Below are 18,001 nucleotides of genomic sequence, written 5' to 3' on the forward strand. Positions count from 1 at the left end.
AAGTTTTTCCCTAGGGTGACTCACTTATCCTATTCCTTCCCATTTGTTTCAGTAATAGGGCCAACCACGTCTTCATGGAATATTGTTAAAGCTCACTACATTTTTTTTAACCTTCACAACCTGAATTACATATTTCCATAATGATCACTTGTATTTATTCAGACAGTTGGATTTGGTGCTGCTGAGTTCTCTCCACCTGGTTAACTTTTCAATTCAACCACCAGTTGTGTCTTTAGTAGAGATGATAGGTTGAAAACAAAGGCAGTGAAAATCATCTCATTGGCAATAAATATCTTATACCTTCTCAACCATTTACCTGAGTGTAAATGCTATTTATAATATAGTCTATGATCTTTTTGTGATTTACACACTCCTCCTTCCAAATATTAGGAAGAGAGGTTATAAAGAGGAGTAGCTGAAAAGATAATCTATCTGAAAGAGAATATTTTCCCTTTGATTGGGCAGTTTGTTCTTTTTTTTTTCCTTATAAATATTTCAAGAGACAGTGGATGATTTATTTTACAGAGATCCTAATTCAAGGTTATGCCCATGAAACAACTGTCGTCCTCTTTGATTTAGATGTTCCAATCTTTCCCTTACGCAAAGACTGTCTTGGCTTCATTTCCTTTATAAATAATCTTGCTCCCAGAGCTACCAGCAAACTGACTCACAAGAGGTTTCACTAGCAGGTAAGTGAGGTTTACAAAATATATCTAATGTCAGAAAACCTGCTTGGAAAAATTAGAAATATGCAATGTTATTGTGGAATGGAGTGCCATTTTCCTAATGTTCCCTGAAATCTTTTATCTTCCAATCATTCTTCTTTAAAGCAAAATTTTAGCAAGGGTTTTATGCCTCTTGTATGAAGACTGAGTAAGATTATCCTCTTTACCAATGGAAGAAGTTAAGTTATAGAGTAGGAGAACTTCTATTGAAATGTTTCTTATCTTTTGTTTACTGTTTTTCCTGTTTGGGTTTTTTTCACTGTATCAGCCAGAGGCCACACATCCCTCAGAGACTTTCTAGCTGGTCATCAATGAGTGCTTTTCTGAGTCTGGACTGGGAATTATCTGAGGAGGGCTACACCTGCCAGGTACGGTTTTGTTGTATTCACTCTGTTCAGGGAGACCAAATTCTGTTCTCACTTGCTCAAGTGCAAGTATTGAATAATTCCATCGATGTACCTGACAGTTACAGATTTCTCAGACTACTGTGTGGTTTGCTGCACTCTAATTGCCAATACTTTTAGATACTTAATCCTGTGTCAATCAGCAGCACACAAGAGAGGAAGGCAGAGAACAGCAGCAGTCTCTGCCTTGAAGCAGATAACCACAAATGAGGACAGAGCAAATGTCTCTGCTTAAAACCTGTTTTTGTAGATAACCTGAACAATTACTTATCCTTTGCCTTTCCCTGTTAACTATTTCAGATTAGAAGCAGAAGCTAAATTTCACTACATACACACACACACGCACACACACACACGTGCACACGCACACACACAAAAACACACACAAACACACCATATATATCTGTAATTCCATGATAACTGTGTAGAAGTAGTAATACCTGTTCAGCCACAGCTTCATTGCCATAGGGACTAAAGCCATAGGGACTAAAGCTTTATGTGGCCACTACTCCAAGTGCAAGTAAATTTCTACAGTCTTGGAGAATATAGATATGAGTCCTTCCACACTTTTTTTCCCTACTCATTCTCCCTCCCAGGCACGTGGAATGAAGATGGCTCTGAAAAGACAAATCTAAAAGAGGTATTTTCTTCACCCTGCCCCCATTCTACAGGCTTCCCAAAGAAATAAACATCTATTGAATTAAAATTTTAATAATTGCCTTTTCACTACTTTTTAGCATAAATGAATGTATATATATTCATTCAGTGGCCAGACAAAAAGCACAATGGAACTTTTAAGCAGCTCTCAGGAAAGAAGATGCTGTATTTTTGATGCATGTTTTTGTTCCAATAAGAGATACCCTATGCATCACAGAAGATAACGCACTTAAACAGCAGGCTACATGCTATAAATCCACACCCTTGTTTTCTGTCATTTAAAAATATTAAATATTACTCTAATGATACCATCTTTTTTGACTATTATTTTGTTTGCAACTATGGGAGCAAACACAGCCAAAGAAAAAGATGGCTGGCTCCTAAAAGAGTAGTTAGTTGTGCTTCTTTCTTTAGAGCAGGAACACAGGAGTTCTTTTTCAAGAAATTGTTAATGCTTTTCTGTAAAGAAGATTTCCTTAATGCTTGCTGGTAACATTTTTGTGATGGCATTATTAATAGAAAACAGAAAATGGAGTGATTTAGTGGAAAGTGTAAGAACAGAGCAATGGCCTCCAGAAATGTCACTTGAAGGCCTCTTGATTGATTTTACAAAGATCCCAAAGAACTATTTGCCCTGTGTTCAAATCCAATATTTTATTTTTTTTGTTCTTTGTAGAAATTTGCAGCTTTATAATAAATAAAAATAATTTCTTAAAAATAATTTCTTTAAAATAATTTCTTCTGGAAAAAATAAGAAAATAGTACAATAAAAGCCAACTACAAAGTCTGGGGCACAATAACTATTGTTTCAAAGAAACATGAATCTTTCCAGTATAATCTTAATAAAGAAAGATATTTAGTAGGCTTTGATCACTGTAGCTTGTCACCAAGTGTATCCAATGACAAGAGACTGATCTGAGGGTGAAGGATGTGACCAAAGGTTATAAGTACATCACTTCCAAAGCAATTACCTGCATCAGGCAGAGCAAGCTTCATTTGGTTTTGTATTTTGGTGGTTTTTCATTTCTTTAGGTAGATTACATTGTAAAAATTACAACTGACTAATAATTATATTTCTTAGTGTATCACAATAGTTGAATTTCTTAATGTATCTCAACTTTACAAAGCAACAGAAGCTTTGCAGAGAGTGAGGCTCCACATGTTTCAAAAAAAAAAAACTCTCATGATCACATATACTGTCCAGCAGTAAAGACAGGGGAAGCCTTCACTGCAATTTCACTCCCTTCCCTGATAGCTGTGTAGTAAATGACTTGCAGAAGTTCCCCCTCCCCAGGGCACAGCGTGTTGTTTACACTGGTGGGAAGGCTGCTTCAAAGTGCAACTACTGAAAAAGGAAGCAGAACACCAGTCAGAAGAGCATTAATGAATTTACAACACTTGATTTTGTACAGGTCCTAACTTTAATCTCTATAGGTTACTCATTTTCAGTAAATTGTCCACACACTTGATACGAAGAAAATCATCTCACTAAAGACTTTGTGAAATAAAGTTCACTAATGACTTTGTGAACATTCTGTGTTTATGCCTTGTGACAAAACAAGAGTCTTTACATAACCTCCAATATTTTATGCAGCTTTTTTTCAGTTCCAGGTACCTTAGCTAACGGCATAGCTTACAGTCTCAGAGATTGTATGTGAAAAATTATACTGCCACAAGAATTTAATCAATTAAAAAATGTTTCCTGGGTTTTCAGCTTTAATTTCTTTTTCTCTCTGCCTTTTCAGAGGTTCTTGCCTTTTCATTAATAAGTATCCAAAATAATTCCTTTTTCCTCTCTGCTACTGCAAAGATTTATTTTGTTAAGGACATTAAGAGCTCAGTCAATCCTTTTTAATCCGTTTTACTTTACCTGCTTCCAGTATCTTTGCTGAAACACCCAGAGCTATGCACGTTTTACATGAAGCTACACTCACATGAGAGAGAGAAGCAGTCCTGACCAGTTTGTTTCTGCATAGCTTAGATGCCTTATTACATTTTTTTTTTTTTAGCAACAAAATCATGGCATAGTGAATATACCTAACCTTAAATATTAATAGAAATCTTTCTGGATTTTTCCTTATTTATAAGACAAACACATAATTGTGTTACCTTGGTGCTGATTTTAAGGAAAAAAGAAAGAGAAGCATCCATAAGAAGTAAACCAAACATTCAATTTTTTTTCAGCTGTAATCTTTGCAAGATCTCCTGTTCAGTTTATTATTTGGTCAGAAAATGCTTTTGTGCCGTTTTCAAAGTCAGGAAAAAAGAAGTCTCTTCAACATATACACATGTCATACATTTAAAATTTCAGCAAGTATGATTTGCACCTTAATTTCACTCTAGAAAGTATTCTTAAAAGGAAGTCACAGTTGTAATCATGTGAGTGAAATTTTGGTAGTAGTTAACCCAATTGGTATATGCACAGCTTTAGATACAACAATATTTTTATGTATTTAGCTTGTATACATACACACTTCCCTTTTTGCTTCCTTGCTCTTTTCTTTAAAAAGTTCCGTCTCTATCAAATGTGAAGTTATTTCTAAGAAAGTAGCGACACTTAAATCATATGGAACATACACTCACTATCCTGGTGCAGTAAATCACCAAGACCCATGCCAGTGAAAAACCTTACACAAAAAAAAGTTCATCTAGGCCTGACAACAGTTCATGAACTCGAGATTAGGAAACACGATGTTATATAATGTCCACTCATGTGAATAATTAGAAAAGCTCTGATCAGTCATTAATACTTGGCTGACACTATTTTCTTGAACACTAGAGGGAGATCAAAGCAAAAGAATAAATTACCTCATACAGCACGGATACTAATTGCAGTTGTTTAATAAAATTTCAAAAGATTGTGTGATGAAGATCCAGGTATCTTAGCATCTCAAATTTTCCTCACTGTTTCCACATACCTTTATTTGATATTGTTTTACCTACACTGTAATTTTAAAAAATAAAAGAAAACAGGATAAAAATACTTAGAAGGAAAATGATTCTATAAAAGCCACCAGTACTCTATTCTGGTATAAACTGGTTTTTCAAATGAAATATGTTTACTTTGATGAGAAGATACAAGTTCTAGCAACTGAACAATGCAATATGACCACATAGTACTTTTTCCTAGCTGTACCTACAGCAGTAAGCAGGAGAAACTCGTGTTTCTTCCCTGGAAAGAGATCTTTCTGTTCCATCTCAATGCCAGCAACTGAGAAGTTTCATATTCAGAAGTGAAAAATTCTGATTTTTGAAGCATGGAAATTAATGCTGTCACTCTTTTGCAATCACAGCCACCGTTTTGTTCAATGTTTGCTGGACAGTTTTTAACATATAATGCCTATATTAAAATATAGACTTTCTTAGTTTTATATGAAGGAAAGTTATCAGATGTGCACCATTTTTACCGTCTCAGTTACTGATGGGCAATAGGAATGCTCTCAGAAGGATTCCCATATAAAGGAACAATACTTGGACAATATCAAAGAACTGTGCTGCCACTAAATTTTAGCAACTGTCTTGGATGCTTCCTGCACCATTTAGGTCTGCTGAATAAATGGTGAGAGATTTAAAATCAAGGTCACTTGAGGAAACTATTTCCTTCAAGAGTTTAACAATTACAGCTGAGGATGTTTCACTTATGATCTGCTATTGTTCCTCAAGCAGGCAGGTTTCTGTTTTCTTTTTTTGTACAGGCAATGCTGAGGTACTTTAAACATAGTCAATCTAGAAGTGAGTGAGATACTTTCAGTACTATGAGTCAGACAGAAAATCTACAGAAAGTAGAGAAGCTGAGAGACCCCTTAGGAATCTGTATTTTTTACAGACAATTACTTCTAACGACTGTAAAGAACCATACAATGTACAGGGCAAGGCAGGATCAGGCTTGATGTGTTTTTTCACTTGCCTGCTTGTTCAGGGTTAAGCCAGGCTGGCAGACAAAAAGAAATTCCCATTAGCACACGTAGGGGTCATCCTGCCCTCATAACTCACCTGCCTATAACAGGCCCAGCCCTTCTTGTCCCCATGAAAAAAAAAAAAAAAAAAAAGGTTGCCATTTTCTTGTTTTACACCTTTAAAAGCTAAGCCTCCACATCCATGTTTTGAGTGCATTGTTTCCTTCTTAAATGCCTGGTGTACTCCCAGAAAAGCTAGAAGGGAAAAGGTATTTGTCACCAGTTTTTTGTCAAATGTACCTTGATACAAAATTGCAACAGCTGAACACAGGTGACTGAAAAAATACATTGCTCCTGTCCCTGGAACTTTGGCTGGCATTTTCAGAGAAAGGAGGTCATTCTAAACTGCACCAGGCAAGGGGAACCAAACTGAACAGATCATCAGGTGTCCAAGTGATAAAGCTTTGGATCTAACTAGAGATAAAGACAAAGAAGCAAGTGCTAATACATTGGAGACTTTGGGGGACTGAGGGAAGGTTATGGCATTTCTAGTGACTAATGAGCACCTATTTATACACTGAGTAGGTTGTGAAATATACTGTTTACACTGTGCATGATACACAAACCCCTTATTCTGTCACATTCCTTCAAAATTACTTTAAAAAAAAATTCTGGTCTTTTTTTTAGAACCAGGCATTTATATATTTCATGGTTCTGGAAAGAAATCATTGCGTCTACATAAATGGCTCATTATTACAGCTTTTTTGTGCAGTCCTAAAGCCAAAGAAACTACTCAGTACCCTTTCAGGTTTTATTTCCTAACAGCTATTTAAAGAGTAAATACATCCTGGGGGTCTCTTTGATAAAAAGAAATATGGTTTGCTACAAAAAAAATAATAGATGCAAAAAAAAAGTCCCTGGGAAATTATACAGTATTTAAGGTATATAATTCTTTAACCATATCTTCTCATTATAGTTCACAGCTGAAATTACTTTTATTGCTATTGCAGCTGATCTGGGAAATATGGTTTGCTACAAAAACAATAATAGATGCAAAAAAAAAAAAGTCCCTTGGAAATTATACAGTATTTAAGGTATATAATTCTTTAACCATATCTTCTCATTATAGTTCACAGCTGAAATTACTTTTATTGCTATTGCAGCTGATCTGGCCAATTTAATGTTTTGGCATCGAGGGAAATGTTTTATTTATTTATTCAGTGAATTAAGTTTTCATCCAATTAAAAAAAAAATTCAAGAGCAGACCTATTATTCCCAGACCTTTCAGATGCTAAGTCATTGTATTTCTACTGCAGAGAAATTTGTATTTTAGTTATCAGTGGGCACAGGACACAAGGTAGAGATTTATGGTTTGTGCCCAAGGCTAATGCTCTGCAGCACTGGGAGTCCCCAGCATCTTCAAGGGTATTCTCAGCCTTGCACAAGCTGAAGTACTGGGGCTGGCCTTTAGCTGTGTAATATAAACTATTGCAAACACACTTTCCAAGCAACAAGAGCATCATAAGGAGCCACTACAAATATGTGCATTTTTAGTAACTGGGAGTCCCCAGCATCTTCAAGGGTGTTCTCAGCCTTGCCACAAGCTGAAGTACTGGGGCTGGCTTTTAGATGTGTAATATAAACTAGTGCAAACACACTTTCCAAGCAACAAAAGCATCATAAGGAGCCACTACAAATATGTGCATTTTTAGTGACTTCTCCATTGCTATAATGGGTTCATTGCCCATTATAACAGCTTGGGAGACTGCATCCTGCTAGATAAATAATGTTTCTGAATATGCAGTGTTACTGAGCTGTTGATTTCTCCATCCAGGATCTAATTTAAACAAGAATGGGTTGATTTTATTTGACTGATTTTGTCATACAGCTACATATGTAAATGTGTTTCAGATTTTAAGAGTCTTTCACTGTCATTTATTGCTTTTTGACTGTTTTACATTTCTTGCTACAGTCAGGCAGACTTATTCTTAGACCATGAATGACCACAAAAAAGGTGAAATCCAAATAATTCAGCTATCGATTATCAGGAAAACCAGAATTGTCCTATATGGCATGCTTTGTTTTTAATTTTAAGATTGTTGTGTCCTATTTTTAATAGTTCTGAAATGTAAGCACTAGCTTGGAAAGATTGACTTTGCAGGTACCTGCAAAAGATAAATCTGAGGTATTTCAGAGTGTGAGTGGCATGGACCCTTCATCTGGACAGTACAAAGCAAACTGGCAAGGTACTGACAGGGGAGATGAAATTTAATGCATTCAAACTGAATTTGGTATTAACACACGAGTGTAAATTTTTTTTTCATCTTTCATACTTATGTGAAAGGACCTTAGCTCTAATTTCTGTAGACAGTAGAAATATGCATCCAAGCTTCAAAGAGTCTTCTTTTCCCATTACCTTTTAAGACACTGTTAAGATCCAAATATTGAAAAATGTCTCTCCCCAAGTGAAGGTGAACACAAGACCACATGCCAAAGTAATAGTATGGATTTTATTTAACAGTATGTGTGAGGTAAAGAAATAGAAAGAAATATAAAAGGGTGGTGAGTGAAGAGAGAATCAAGCATAAGACAGTCACCACCCATGGATCCAGTGGCGTCCTGGTGGTCCTTCTTCACCCTGGGCTTCTTGGTGCTGGGGACCCAGAGTCGTTTTTCTGATGTTGCTCACCATGTTCACAGCAGCTTTACCTCCTGTAATGGGTTGACTCTGGCACAATGCCAGTGCTCTTATGAAAGGTATATTTCTAAAATGGTTACTGTGAGATGGGACCTGGAAATAGAATAAAGCAGGCTCCAACTTGGGAATGGAGGGAAAACACAACACTTTATTAATTTATAACATAAAGATAAGAGGGGGAAAAAAGGAAAAAAAAAAGCCCTACACACAATAATTGACAATGGAAAACTTCTAAAACACTCTTCCTCCCCCCACCCCTCTAACACTCAATTCTCAGTCCAATACCATCCTCTACACAACCTCTCTTCAGTTCATCAGGAGAGAGGAGTTTCTCTCTTGCACTATGGGCCTCTCCAGGAAACACAGTTGGAACTTCCTGTGTTTCTGTGTCACACATGACAGCCGCCCCGAGAGAATCTGCCATGGTGATCATCTTCTTTCTATGTTCAGTGCTCTCACTACTGTCTATGGACTTAAACAGCTTCTTAGGTCTTTTTAAGAATGCCTTGCTTAGTTTTAAGAAGTGGCAGCTTCTCACCATTTGGGACACCTGTCCCCTCCATATTTTACCTCCTGGGGCCGAGGGACTTCATGAACAGACATCCTTCTCCATTGAAGGCAGAGGGCTCCATCACACCCTCCCCATCAGTCTCTGATCCTTCTACTCCTTCTCACAATGGCTTTGTCACTCCTGGCTTCTGGCTAACTGCTTCCTTCAAGGTGCAGTCTCTACATTACGGGAAGAAATTGGTTCCGTCCCATGGCCATGTAAGAGGAAAGTCTAGCCAAAAGGCCACTGCAATAATTTCTTCCATCTAGGGCACTTCTCATCTGCTGGCATTTTTTCACTCTCTTAAGCTTTCTTCTCATTTGCTCATCCTCTGTCTTCTCTTAATTCTCATCTGGGGAGGATCAGTGTTTTTTACAGCTTTCATTGTCTCAGCACCAAAGCGGTTAAAACCTCAGCTGCGGTCTACCCGCGGCTGGGCACCTTGCTCTTCTCCTTCTTCTTCTCCTGGCCATGGTGCCAGCACGAGATTTCAAATTTCAAGCCAGCACAGACTCTATATCACTCTCTCCTGGAGGGGGGCTGCCTGAAACATCCCAGATCTCCTCCACCCCTGCACCTCGCAGGGCTCCGGCCTCCCTTCCCTCAGGCCGCAATGGCCTCTCCCTCCCCACCCAGGCGCAGCTGGGCAGGGGAGAGGTCAGATTCGACTCACCGACCAGACTCAAAAGAGAAAGTTCCTCTGGGAATCTTCTGCTTTTAACTCCTGTGTGTTCTCAGAGGTGTATCCAGGTCTTCAGTGGCCACAACAGGTGCTAATTTTCAAATCTGGCCACTGATTGGTTTGATCACAACTTTCTCAGAAACTCACTTCCTGGACAAACCACGACACCTCCCATGTGTAGTGTGTCTGTTCCTACACTGCTTAGAACCACTAAACTGCTCAATGCACACTGCCTGGTAGGTCAGCAGCAGTGAAAAGAATCCTGTAACTGTGGAACTTACTGCAGATTTATGATATAATGTTTGTCGTGCAGATCAAGCACTGGATTCATGACCCAAGTAAAACACTGAATATACAGATATTTGTCTGGGATATCTGAGATTGAAATATGACTGTGCACCACACTGAAGCATCAGAAAAGGAGATAATGGACAAGATCTTTGATGGAACCCTAATAGATATTATATAGATATAGAACTCTAATAGATATGACATGAATGGTGTGCAGTAGCCATGTATTCATGCTGCAATGAGAATCTCTGAAACAATATAGGCTTTTTTGGCTTTCTATCGATTGTTGGAAAACAACATTTAGTGATGCAATTATTCAATTTATTGTAAATGCACCAAATCCCTTATAAATTCTCTGCTCTTAGCTTAAAACAAAGTTACTGTAAAATTATAAGCAACAGAAGTAATATACCATGCCATTCATAATATTACATATTTTCAATGAAGGAAACTTCATGTTTTTCACTGAGATTATTTCAGCAATACGACTATATCAGCAAATAAGCATTCTTGAAACACAGTTTTGAGAAAATAGCAACTTAATGTTTGCTTGCTGAATCTTCTGTTTAAATCCTATTGAAATGAAGTTTTGTCTGAAGTGTCTGTGTTGACTTCCTATAAAGAGTGAAAATTGGTAACAGAGTGCTAGATTAGAAATCATTAAACTTTATGTGACAGTAGCTCCAGGTGAGAATAGGAAAAACATATCATTACAAAGACATTGTCAAGTTTCTTATTCTTGTTAGTAACTCCTTCCATCACATACTGACAGATGCCGGCCTAATTATCTTTGGGAATGTCCACACAAGCTGGAGTGCAATACAGTTCATTTTTAATTCTACACAGCATCTGTTTTCAGATAGATATGGGTACTCTCCTGAATGCTTCCTCTTAAGTGCTCTAGTTTCATCAAATTTGTGATGGCTGGTGCTCCAAGCCTTGTTTGTATACAAAAAAATGAAACTTCCAACTTCTCCCTTTGAAACAGTAACTGTGTGTTATAATATTCAGCAACCCTGACTATGAACAAATATCCAAAGAAATTTCAAGATTTACTAATATGAAAGTATCAAAGAAAGCTGGTTTAAACTTAAAAACACGGGGAGAAATATGAAATTTTAGGCTCATTTAGGCTAGAAAAGACCTTTAAGATCATTCAGTCCAGCCATTAACCCAGCACTGCCAAGTCCACCACTAAACAATGTCCCTAAGTGTCACATCCATACCTCATTTAAATACCTCATGAGAGGGTGACTCAGCCACTTCTCTGGACAACCTGTTCCAGTGCTTGACAACCATTTCAGTGAAAATATATCTCTAAAGAAGGGAACTTTCTAAATACCAAAACTTTATCTATATTTCCCATGACTGGCTATGAAGACAACAAGAAAATCTCTTTCTTATCTTTTATGGGTCATATCCAAGCTAAATTAATATCATATAAATTTATACATTAATGAAAAGAGTAAAAAGTCTATTCCTTTGGAAGGACTCCTATAGGCTTGGATGTAGTTTAGATTAGGATCATTATGGAGAAAGGAAAACATCATCCCGATACCAAAATAATATTTGGGGTTTTAGATAGTTGCAAAATACAGACAAGAAAAAGTTGTACTTTGGATCTTAGAAATAATTTCATGGAATCAAAAGACAATTTCAATCTAAATGAAAAGGAAGACTTTCACTAACATCTAACATGTCCCTAAATACATTAGTATTTACGAATGTTCACATCTAAATTGCGGGCATTTCATTACACCATCAACAGTGTGGAGGTAAACATGTTATTGTTCTGAACAAGAGTTTATCTTGGCATTAGTTTTATTTGTGTCTAATAATGCTGAAAATCTTGTGATAAGTGCCAGGCTTTCTCAAAGCAAACAGCTGAGCCAGTAAAGATTGCCAAACTCTTCAAGTCTGTAAGATTTGTTTCAGTAAATGTGGGATGCACACTGGTAAAGAAAATTACACATATTTTTTTAAATTACTTTGCAGCTAAAAGAGAATCTACACTTTGGTTCTCCTTAAGGTTCAGTGAAGCCTTGAACAGCTCTTATTTCATCCAATTGTTTTCTCTATCTGCTTTAAATGGCAATAGATGATATTTCAAATCTCTATTTTTGCCTCATATGTGTGGCCAATTTCTTCTTGATATTTATGTTTCTACATGTTTTATTGTAGGAGAATTTCCAGACATTTCAGTTAAGTCTTAAAATTGCCTCAGATGAAAGAGAGAACCTTGATCAAAAGAAGAATGGTCTGATTGACAGGTCAGTTTCACAATAAAGCCAAACCTGAAAAAGAAGCAACGCAGACTCTTTCCATGACCAGAAGAATGAGCACTGAGAGACCTTCCAACTTCATCAAACACCCAGGGCAGACAAGCATTCCATCCCTTGAAAACATAAGTGATTTTTCATTAAATATCACTGACTGCACCCAGGTTGTGGTGCCAGAGGAAGTTTTTTTCACGGTTGCTGCCGCTGGGATACTGGAAAATCTACTTATCCTCATTGCTGTTGTAAGAAATAAGAATTTACACTTGCCCATGTACTTCTTCATTTGCAGTTTAGCCATTTCAGACATGTTAGGTAGCTTGTACAAAACTCTGGAGAACATCTTTATCATATTGTGCAAAATGGGATACCTGACACGTCACGGAGACTTTGAGAAAAAACTGGACGATGCCATGGATTCCATGTTCATTCTGTCTCTGCTGGGGTCTATTTTCAGCCTGCTAGCTATTGCAGCAGACAGATACATCACTATCTTCTACGCTTTGCGGTACCACAATATCATGACACTGAGGAGGGCCTTGGTTATCCTGGCAATCATCTGGGCGTTCTGTGCCAGCAGCAGCATTGCCATTGCCCTCTTCTCCTACGAAGCAGCAACAGTCATTCCCTTCACCATCCTGTTCCCTTTGATGATGTTTTTCATACTCTGCCTCTACGTCCACATGTTCCTCCTGGCTCGATCTCATGCCAAAAAGATCGCCTCACTGCCCAGCAGCACCATCCATCACAGAACTAACATGAAAGGTGCAATCACGCTGACTGTTTTTCTTGGAGTTTTCCTTTGTTGTTGGGCCCCCTTTGTTCTTCACATCCTCTTAGCAAGGTTTTGCCCACACAACCCTTACTGTGCCTGCTACATGTCCATTTTCCATGTGAATGGGACACTTATCATGTGCAACGCCATCATCAACCCTATGATTTTTGCATTCCGAAGCCCAGAATTGCGGAACACATTTAAGAAGATGTTCTACTGTTCCAGGTCAAACTGCAGCTGGTGAACACTTCATCAAAAATGAAAATTATAGAAGCATTTATGGGGTGTTGTGCAACATCAGTGTGAAGAGTTAAAAATACCAACAATTTCACCCAAAATAATGTTATGCTTGTAGTATACTGCCAGAGATTTTTCAGAGTTACCAAAGACTGAATAAAAAATAAGTAAGCACAAATCTTTGTCAACCAGATCTCCACACTAAGCTAATTCTGCTCATAATTTTCATGCAAGGGGAAAAAACTAAACAAATATCTTAATTATCTTTTGTCATTTCAGAAAAATTCAAACTAAAATCTGCATCATGTTGCATTACCTCAGATATGAGCAAATTCATTTTGTATCAGTAATATCAATTCAATACATATACTACTTTAAAATTCTGTTGTTTAAATTGCAATGAAGTGAATATTTGTTTCTAAACCATGCATTTGTATAAAAGTATATGGTTAAGTAGAAAACATGAACATGTAATTTTGCTGTAAAAGCAAACTCAAGACTCTTCTTTATCATCTAATCTCAAAAATCATAAATATAATAAATATTTAATCATAAAATCATGCAATTAGTGATCTCTAAGTTTCAAAAGCAACTCTTGGAGTGTAAGTCCAAAAGAATAAGATATTTTGACTGAAATGCTATTTTTAGTCACTGAAGTGTTATTTCCAACATAAAGTTGTCGTGCCAGCAAAGACGGGTTTTGAATTTTAAAACTCCTAAGCCAGGTCTGGACTAGCAAAGGGAATTGCTGAGCTTGTCAGTGCCAGTTCTCTTCAATAAAATAATAAGGTCCTCAGATAGGAAAAGCACTTTGATTCAACCATGGTATGCTACAACAAAGAATTCAAAAAACATAACACCAGAGATAAAATTCAAACACTTCCAAGGAAGTCAGCCACCCAGGTAAGGAAGCAACCATCCAGTCTGGCAGGATGCTACAAAGCAGGTTGTAATTTAGAAACCCTTGCTTTGTAAAATTTTGAATTGTTCCTGCCAAAATAAAACAGAGCTCGCAAAACTTTAAGGCAGAATGGCTTTCAGCAGCAAAACATCCTGAAGTAGTCCAGAGCATATGGTGAGGACTTAACCTCACAGTAATTCAAGGAAGTCATTCAGCGGTGCCACAGAGAAGCAGTGAGAGAATTTCAAGAGTATGGAATATGGATAACCCATACAAATTCAGGTTATCTTGGGTTCAATAAAGGACAATAAACCTGAAAACCTCTACAGACCTACAAATTCAATTAGAAAAGAGATACTAAAATGAAAATTTTTCAAACCTCTGCATTTATTGCAAAAAAAAGGCTCATCTATAAAATAAAAGTTTAGAAGGGAGCTCAGATATAATAGTGTATTTTATTTTAATAAGAATTTTTTTCATTTCCATCAAATAGCAAAACAAATGTAAAGCTGCACAGCAAGAAACAACTGTTAGAATTGGGGGAAAAATAAAAGAAACATACAATGCTAAAGAAAAGGAAAAACAAAACCTCTACAGTACTGCAGTGCGCTGTGCTCAAAAATAATGAATTTTAAAATGATGAAAAATATTGGAAAGAAAATTGTGATTAAGGCAGAGCTTATATTAACTCTGTAATGCATGAATTATCAGCCAAATGTTCTTTCCCTCCAAACATTATTTTCCATCTGCTTCCCTAAAGCAGACATAGGTAGGAGAGATAAGTAGCTTCCACCATGTTAGAAGTCAGTGCATCCCATAAGGAAAACTAACTCGACACATGTAAAGACTCCACATTTACAATGAGCTGTCCAAATGTAAATTATTCTTATAATAAAATTATCCGTACCTCATAACACCTAAACATGGAGAAATAATCATTAAAGAAAACCAAACTTTTAGCCCCACAATGAGGAACACTCGAGAGAGACTCATGTCAAAATAAAAAATTCAGCAGTAAAAAATATTATTGAAATTCTATAAAAAGTCCTTTGACAAGGACTCTTCTCATGGAGATGCTGGCAGTGAGGGCTTGGAAAGGTACCCTTGTGAAAGCGGGGGATGGACAAGGTCATGGCTACAGCAGACCTTGGGTGGTGCCACTAGCTACTGCATTCTTCCACCACACCAGCCAATGGCAGCTCAGGGTAGGTGTGGTTAGACCTGGCTGCCTTCAGCCCCTATCTGACTCCCCTCACCTGCAGAAAAGTTTCAGGAACTGAAACAGGTGCCAGCCTCCCTTTGCAGCATTCCCAGGTTGAAAGAAAGGGGAAAGAGGCAGTGGACACTCACAGACCCCAGCTCCCACCCCTGCACTGCCATTTTTTTTACTTTGCTTTGCAATGAGGCCCTGGGCTTCTACCTCGCCAAACAAAATCCATCCCATGGACACACCTTTGATCATGTTCCTCTGAGCCCTCTTTCAACGGCAGAGCACACTGTTCTCCAGTAACCCATCTGCCTACTCTTCCCCAAATTATCCCACTGCCTTTCCCAGCACCATCTTCAAGCCTCCAGCCACCATTTATCTGCAAAACACAGAGCAGCTGTGGTTAAGCAGGTTATGGACCAGTGAGGATTTTTTTCCACCTAGATTGTTAAAGCAAGAACAACACCTAGGCAGTAAGATTTTGGTAGGTTTTATCCCACATTGTTTTCTTTGACTTAAAAATGTTTCTGCAGTCACTGACATTGAACCTCAGATTGCCATGAGATCCAAGCACTGTCTGGAACTGGTTCCCACCTCATCTTACCAGAGATGAAGTGCCTGTTCTCTGTGGCCTACCTGGACTCCTCTGTGGATGCACTCAAATCAATATCCCAAAACATCTGTTCCTGTCGTGATGCCTGAGAAACACCCAAACTTACCATTCAGGGTAATGTCTTTAAACTGGAGTAGACACTTGATGGCTCTCACTGTTATACTCTGCATCTAATACACAGACAACCAGCAAGACTGGGGGAAAAAGGCTGCAAGGTAGACAGGTTGCAAATCATGAAAACTGCTTGTTTTTCTCCATTTTGTGTTAGAGACAACAGGCTTTGCCATGTTCACTGTGTAAATTTGTAATAAGTGATCCTGTGCATTTGCAATACAGCTGAAATATGTGTCTACAATATTAGATCTCAAGCTGAGCCTGGGGGTTATGTAAGGAATCTATATAGAATTCAAAATACACGTGTAAACTTTTTTTTCAGTTTGCACTAGTTATGATTAAATGAAGCATTCTTTTGAAAATATTCCCTTCCTGGGAGGAAAGAGTCAGGAAGAACATAAAATATATTTGAGTAAAAAAGCTTCTAGAAAGATTTTAATTTTTTCAGCCTGCCTGCATTTCTTACATGCTAGCAGATGGGTAAATCTCTATGCATTATCTCCTAATTGTCTGTAAATTTTTACTTGCATTTTAGTTGTCCACTATCCAAGCAAGTTTGTCTGTCTCACATACCAATGTCTCCATATGTTTACCTATGTTGCTTTTTGAACAGATTCTTTAAGCCACAATTTTTGAAGCTTTCATTATATTGTGCTGAAGTCACTATTGAAATTCTCCCCTGATATATTAACATGTGAAAATGAAGAATTTTCTCAGATTTTGGAACTTCTCTTCATCTGCCCAGCTTTAAATGTTTAGGAGGCAGAATTGTACATTAACTTTGGGACAAAAAAAGTTCATTTTGGATTCTACCAGAAACTAATAAGCCTGAAAGGAACATTCAGTCCTTTGAAGATCACAGGCAATGCTACAATCAATGTTTCATTTGGAAGGATCCACAGAACTTCTCATGCCTGTGGCAACAAAACATTTCCCAGTCGCTTACTGCAAAACCAAAGAAGAAAAATTCCTTCTCTCTTGTTATTGTTTTGAACTGAACTTCATGTTCAGGAATAAAGTGAACAAATCTGATAAAGGCACCCAGGGGAATTAATTCCCCTGAAAGCCTTGGTATGCCAGTGAGAGACAAACTTGCAGTTCGATTTTATTTACAAATTAACAAGACAAACACAGTCTATTCATGAGAAAATATAGTTTAGAGTTAGTTTATTTGTGTGAGAAAAATTTTGTTTCTATGAATCGTTGTTCTGGACAAGACTTTCAGAAAAATAGGTGCCTTGGACTCCTATCAGCTGAACAAAATTTCAGCTTTTCAAATAAAACTACACACTTCAAATAGTACATTTATTCAAATAGAATTATACACAAGTAGGGCCTGGTTTATTAATTCTCTAAGGTAATTTCAGCAGAGAGCTATCCATTGTGTCCTTATCATTCAATAGCACTTTAATATAGCTTTTTTGAAGTGTTATTTCTCAGAAGACATAATGATGTTGTAAGCTTCCAATACAAAGAGGACAACTTAAAGTACAATTCTGGAGAACTGAGTGTGACCACTAAAAAAAAAACTTTTCATGTCCACTAAAAGCAGTTTTCTTACATCCTCAAATCCCCTCACACCTATAAGACAAAATCAGACTATTGAACTGTCACACATAGTCCGATGAGTGACCATTAACCACCAAATAATTCTGCATAACCCATCTGGAGTACAAATGCTAACTGAGTAAATAAAATTATTTATTGCTTTTGAGAATTGTGGGGTGTTTTTACATTAAGACTATGAGAAGGGTTTGTTAGTCCACATTCCATTGCTTCATCAGCACCTTTACAGTGCCATTTATTACAACTTCATTTCCTGAAAAGCTACCCCTAAACTTTGCACTATCTGGATAAAGATAGTACATTTGTGGGTGGAGTTACTCCATCAGCAGCTTCTCACCCTCTGACAACCTAACCCCCAAGGATAGAGAGGGAGCACATGGCCCAGGTGGACACTTGCATTGACATTTCA

The 18,001-nt window shown here is 37.4% G+C and overlaps 1 protein-coding gene across 1 annotated transcript; it reads left to right on the forward strand.

Moving 5' to 3' along the window:
• Nucleotides 1–666: 666 nt before the first annotated feature.
• MC2R (melanocortin 2 receptor) lies at nt 667–17,698 on the forward strand. Its single transcript, XM_039706299.1, has 3 exons — nt 667–689; nt 994–1,093; nt 12,085–17,698. Exon 3 carries the CDS (start codon nt 12,227–12,229, stop codon nt 13,196–13,198), a length of 972 nt encoding a protein of 323 aa, XP_039562233.1. The 5' UTR covers nt 667–689; nt 994–1,093; nt 12,085–12,226; the 3' UTR covers nt 13,199–17,698.
• Nucleotides 17,699–18,001: the final 303 nt, after the last annotated feature.

The sequence above is a fragment of the Passer montanus genome, unplaced genomic scaffold (assembly GCF_014805655.1).
Source record: "Passer montanus isolate IOZ18808 unplaced genomic scaffold, ASM1480565v1 scaffold19, whole genome shotgun sequence".
Lineage (NCBI taxonomy): Eukaryota > Metazoa > Chordata > Aves > Passeriformes > Passeridae > Passer > Passer montanus.

Excerpts from the sequence above, each read along its gene's own strand:
- MC2R (XM_039706299.1), top strand. The coding sequence starts at position 12,227 with ATGACCAGAAGAATGAGCACTGAGAGACCTTCCAACTTCATCAAACAC.